Genomic DNA, 5769 nt, shown 5'->3' with positions numbered 1-5769 from the left:
GGGGAGCCCTCAGAGGAGCCCACAGAGGAGCCAGCGGGGAGCTGGGCAGCCTGGGGGCCAGAGTGCCCTCCCTCTCCCCCTCCCTCCCCACTCCTCCCCGCAGGGACAGACACTTCCTGGCCCCGAGGATGAAGGGCTTCTGCCCCAGGCCTCCTTCCCAGGGGAACAGCTCGGAGGGCCCGGGCTGGCGGAGGTGGGGGTCCAAGGGCAGCAGGGCCTGTATGGTGGCCCAGTGGTCACTCTTGGCCCCAGTCCCAACTCCCAGGCGTAAGGGCTTGCGTGGGGGACCAGGGCTCGCCCCGCCTGGCCTGCACGCCTGGTGTGGCCCAGGAGAGTCCTCTGGGGAGCTCCCATCCAGGGGAGAGAGCAGCGCTTCTCCCTCTTCACAGGTGGCCATGGGCTTTGCCCAACGGCGGTGCCCCCTGCCCGCTCCGCCGGCCCCCAGGAGCACCCCAGGCCTCCCAGGCCAAAGCCTTCTGCGGAAGCCGTGCGCTGTCCACAGTCGCCTTTTAAAAGTCCTCCTGCAGAGACCTGGCCCGCTGACCCCCGGGTCTGGTGGCCCCGGCTTTTCGCCTCGTCCACCCCAGAGCCCCTTCCCGTCCTGCAAGCGCCGCCCCTCTCGCTCCGGGTCGGGGCCTTCGGGCCGTCGGGGAGGGGCGGGTCCCACGGCAGACAAAGCCGGGCGTGGGCAGGCGGCTCGCGGGCCGGCAGGGCGAGGAGGTGCTGGGAATATTTCGAGGCGCCTGCGTGTGCGTGGGGGGCTCTCGGGCCCGCCACCAGCCGGGGAAGCCGTTTGCGCCGGACTCGCCGGGACAAAGCTGGCGGCGGCAGGAGGCGGCTGCACTTTTCCGCCTGGGGCCCGGGGCCCAGCAGGGTCAGCGCGGGGCCCCTGCAGTCCGGCTGGTTCGCAGAGCCACACGCCCGGCTGCGGCTCGCCCTCCTGGGCAGCCCGGCCAGCGGGAAGGGCCGGGTCAGCAGCACCCACGGGGGAGGCGTGCCAGCCCGGGCCTGCCCACCCGCGCCCGCCGCCTCCCGGGCCAACCCGGAGGCCCGGGCGGGCCGCCCACTCCCGCGTGTGCCCCCAGAACCTCCCCGAGAGGGGCTCCCGCGCCGTCCTGCCCGGCCGGGCCGCAGCCTGCAGCTCCGGGGCTGGACCTGGGCCAGCGCCGGGCGCCCGACGCACGAGCGGGCAAACCCCGCGCGCCGCGGGGGCCGGGAGGCGGCGGCCGGCGGGGGAGCGCGAGCCGGGGGGGCGGGGGGACCGGCTCCCGCGCCCCAGGCCGCGCCGCCCGGCTGCCCGCGCCGTCTCCCCGCGGCGGCCGCGCGCCCAGGTGCTTAGGACCCCGCGGCGCAGGGGCGGGGCGGCGGGCGGCCGACGGTGACAGGTGCGCCCCTCGGCCAATGGCGGGCCCCGCGCCCCTCCCCGGGCGCCCCTCGCGCGCGCCAATCGGCGGCCGCGCTGCGCTTCAAGTGCGCGGAGGGGCGCGGGGCCCCGCCACGGCGCCAGCGGCCTCGGCGCGGTCGCCTGAGGGCTGCAGCGCGGACCCGGCTCCGGCTCCGGCCCCGGCCCGGGCGCGGCGGCGGTCGGGCGCCCGTGGGAGCGCGGGGAGCGCGGGGAGCCGCCCGGGGCGCCGGCGCCGGCGCGGGCCATGGTCAGCCTCGGCTGAGCGCGGCGGCGACCTCGAGTGCGCGGACCGGCCCCTGCGCGAGCCCGGCCGCCGCCCGCGCCCCGCATGGAGAAGTCCCGGAATTTCCGCATCGACGCCCTCCTGGCCGTGGACCCGCCGCGCGCCGCCTCGGCGCAGAGCGCGCCGCTCGCCCTGGTCACCTCGCTGGCGGCCGCCGCGGCGGGCCCGGGCGGCGGGGCGGGCGGCGGGGCGGGCGGCGGGGCGAGCCGCGGCGGCAGCCCCGCGCCCTCGGAGCCGCCCGCGGGCCCCGCCGACCGCCTGCGCGCGGACAGCCCCTCGCCGCCGCGCCTGCTGGCCGCGCACTGCGCGCTGCTGCCCAAGCCCGGCTTCCTGGGCGCGGGCGGCGCGGGCGGCGCGCCCGGCGGGTCCCACCACCACGCGCACCCCGGCGCGGCCGCCGCTGCGGCCGCCGCCGCGGCCGCCGCGGGGGGCCTGGCGCTGGGGCTGCACCCCGGGGGCGCGCAGGGCGGCGCGGGCCTCCCGGCGCAGGCGGCGCTCTACGGCCACCCGGTGTACGGCTACTCGGCGGCCGCGGCCGCGGCGGCCCTGGCCGGCCAGCACCCGGCGCTGTCCTACTCCTACCCGCAGGTGCAGGGCGCGCACCCCGCGCACCCCGCCGACCCCATCAAACTGGGCGCCGGCACCTTCCAGCTGGACCAGTGGCTGCGGGCGTCCACCGCGGGCATGATCCTGCCCAAGATGCCCGACTTCAACTGTGAGTACCGGCCGCGGGGAGGGGGCGGCGGGAGGGACCCCGCGCGCGGCTCCCCGGCGGCGCCCGGCGCACCCCGCGCACCCCGCGCCGCCCGCGCCCCGAGCTGGGGAAGCCGGGCGCGCTGCCGGGGCGCCGAGCGAGGCCTCGGGGCCGGCGCCGGGCGGGCTTGGCAGGGAAGGATGAACATGGCCACGCGCGGGCCTGGCCTTCGCTTCCTCTCACCGGGAAGCAGCACTGGAGGTGTGAGGCGCGTCTAATGATTAACCCCAGGCCCGCGAGAAGACCGTTGGGAAGGGAGGGGAGCCGGGGAGGCACCCTCCAAGCAGGCCCTGGGCAGCCCCTGGCCCGCGCTTCCCCGGAGGGGCGCCGGGGAGGCCTTGCCCTGGGGAGAGGGAGGTCCAGGGGCTGCGGGGAAATGGCCCCAGGACCCCGGGCCTGTGCGCTGGGGCCCAGGTGTCCCCCGCCCTTGCCAGGGTGCTGCGGCCGCCTGAGGCCGGGAGGCTGCCCGCCAGGCTGGAACCCGGGGGCTGGCCGGGCCGCTTCTTTGGGAAGCCGATGGCAGAGACCGGGCGGCCGGGCGCCCCCAGCCCCAGAAGCCAGGGCGGCCAGCACAGCCGCGGCCCGGCCGCAGGTGGCCCGAGGAGGGCCGGCCGGTCCCACCCAGAGCCGCCGGGCTGGGTCCCGCTTCCTGGGCAGGACGAGGCCTGGGCGGCTCTGGCCTCCGGGAGTCTGGGTCTCCAGGCCTCAGGCCTAGCGGCTTTCTGCTTCCAGCCGCCCACCACCCGGACAAAGGAACCCCATTGTCTCTGTCAGAGCGAATTTGTTTAGACTGAGGAGAAGCAGTTGCTGGGGGCGGGGGAGGGGGGAAGCCAGGAGGAAAGAAAACAGAAAGAAACACTTGCCAGAATTCGGACCCCTCTGCTAGGAGCCGGGCTGGGACTACACAGGGAACAGCTGGGACCCCAGAGGGCTGGGGGTGTCGCGGGCGGGTGCGAAAACGCTGGCAGGAGCTGTTTGCCGCCACCCCAGGTTTTCCCAGCTCAGCTCCAAGAAGGCCCCTCCTGCCAGGGCCGGCCTCTCTGTCCACGCTCACCTCTCAGCTTGGGGGGTGCAGCTCCAGGGATATCTGAGCCTGCTGCCCCCGGCTCAGCCAAACCCAGGGTTCCCCCCGGACCTGGCCTCTAACCGACAAGCTCTTTCTGGAGAAAAGTTGCCCGCGGGCCCCCGAGACCTGGATCCCCCCAGTGCGGGTGCTTAGCTGCCGGCGACCGGCGCTGGTGGCCCAAAGCAGCGGGAGCCCCGCAGCACAGGGTGGCGCCGCGCTCGTGAGAACGGGCCCCTTTGGCGCATGCTTTCCCAGTTCCGGTCCCTGCTCTTGACCTGGAGGGCGCCCTGGAAACGTTGCTTTAAGTTCAGAAATGGAGCCTGTCGCCGAGTCCTGAGGGGACCCGCGGGGCGTGCTCTGCAACCTTCCTCGGCCCGGGAAACCCCGGTTTCCTCTCGCCTCTTCGGGCGAAGGCATTTCCCGCAAGGTCCCTCTGGAGCCCGCGTTTTAATTAAAGTTCTAATGGGTTGCCAGGTTGGGGACAGGCCTTGTTTCACTAAAGTGGGGGGCGTGGGCCTTCCCAGAAAGCGAATTGCCGTCGGGGTGGGCTCGGCCCGGCTGGCCTCTTTCCTTTCCTTTTCTTTCTTTTATTGTCTGACACTTGTCAGGCTCCTGGGAAATCCAGGGAAGTCTCGTTCTGAGGTTGTAAAATCCTCTGTGGTGTAACTGTGTGAAATTATGTAAATAAAGCGCGACCTCCTGAGCGAGCCGCTCTCCACCCAGGCCTTTCATTTGCGCGATGAGCGGGCGTAGGGAAGGCGCCTGGTCTCTGGCTGCGCAGCCGGTGCCCGGGGCGGGCGGTGGCCGGCCCGCAGGTGGGAGGGTCTCCAACGAAAAACGACCTTCCTGGGTCCCGGGCTCCTCCCTCCCTCTTCCTTCACCACCCCCGGCCCCTCCTCGCGGCTTCTCCCTCCTCGTTTCCTGTCCTCCGTCCGGGTGCACTAAGGGGCGGCCTCCGCCGCGCATCTTGCACCAGGGGTGGGGTGAGGCAGGAGCAGCAATCCTGGGCCTCTGGGGTGCTGCTGGGTAGTGGGGAGGCCTCTGGCCCTCCAGCCCCTGCTTCTTGCCCTCGGTCTCCGGTGCCTGTCGGTGGAGAGGGCGCACCTGGCGCGGGCTCTGTCACTGGGACCCCAGGCCTGACTGGACAGGGGATTCGGTGCCATTAGACCCAGCCTGTCTGGTGCCACCAGCTTGTCCACACTCCACACTCTGGAACAGCGTCGCTCTCCAGCCGCCTTTCCCGGGGAGAGGGCACGGCCCGGGAGGGAGGCCTGGCTGGGCTGCGGAGGGCGGTGGCACCGCGGAGGTGGGCCGGAGCCGGACTCTTGCTCTCTGTGCCCCCAGCCCAAGCGCAGTCCAACCTCCTGGGGAAGTGCCGCCGGCCCCGCACGGCCTTCACCAGCCAGCAGCTGCTGGAGCTCGAGCACCAGTTCAAGCTCAACAAGTACCTGTCCAGGCCCAAGCGCTTCGAGGTGGCCACCTCGCTGATGCTCACGGAGACTCAGGTGCGCGCGGCTCCCGACAGCCCACCCGCTCCCGCACTCCCCCTGCATGCTTGACCCAACAGGGTCCTGGGCCTCCAGCCTCCTTACTGACCGTTACGGCACATCCTGTGCCCGCTGAGCGTCCACTTGCCCCCACCAGGCTCCGTGAAGGGCGCCCAGATGGTGGATTCAGTAGGCTGGGGTGCACCCCAGAAGCTGCAGTTTAGGGACTCTGCCCTTCCCCTTCCTGCCGCCTTTGAGAAACTTTGTTCTGTAAAAAGGAGCTTGTGGGGCTCCCGGCCTGGGGGTGGGGGGTGGGGCCGCCCGGCTCCAGCCCGTGGGGGGGGGGGCGGCTGGACACCCCCGAGCTCCAGGCCCCGGGCGGCGGGCGCGGCCTCACGCGGGTGTCTGCAGGTGAAGATCTGGTTCCAGAACCGGCGCATGAAGTGGAAGCGCAGCAAGAAGGCCAAGGAGCAGGCGGCGCAGGAGGCCGAGCGGCAGAAGGGCGGCGCGGCCGCGGGCAAGGCCGGCGCGGACGACAAGGGCGACGCGCAGCTGCTGGGGGCGCCGGCGCCCGGGGACAAGGGCAGCGGCCGCCGCCTGCGGGACTTGAGGGACAGTGACCCCGAGGACGAGGACGACGAGGACGACGAGGACGCTTTCCCCTACGGCGACGGCGCCGCGGGCCCGCGCGCCGCGTCCTCCGACGGCTCCTCCGGGGCCGACTCCCCGCCGCCGCGGCCCGCCGGGCCCGGGCACCCGCCCCCGCCGCAGTAG

At 73.8% G+C, this 5769-nt stretch overlaps 1 protein-coding gene across 1 annotated transcript; it reads left to right on the top strand.

Moving 5' to 3' along the window:
• Positions 1-1733: 1733 nt before the first annotated feature.
• On the top strand, positions 1734-5769 carry MNX1 (motor neuron and pancreas homeobox 1; the record flags this gene model as incomplete). Its single annotated transcript, XM_084229519.1, has 3 exons — positions 1734-2403; positions 4853-5013; positions 5407-5769. The coding sequence occupies 3 exons, from the start codon at positions 1734-1736 to the stop codon at positions 5767-5769; spliced, it is 1194 nt and encodes a 397-aa protein (XP_084085645.1).

The sequence above is a fragment of the Talpa europaea genome (assembly GCF_964194135.1).
Source record: "Talpa europaea genome assembly, chromosome: 3".
Taxonomy (NCBI): Eukaryota; Metazoa; Chordata; class Mammalia; order Eulipotyphla; family Talpidae; genus Talpa; species Talpa europaea.
Note: the sequence above shows the minus strand (reverse complement) of the source record. Positions and strands in the feature narration are given on the sequence as shown.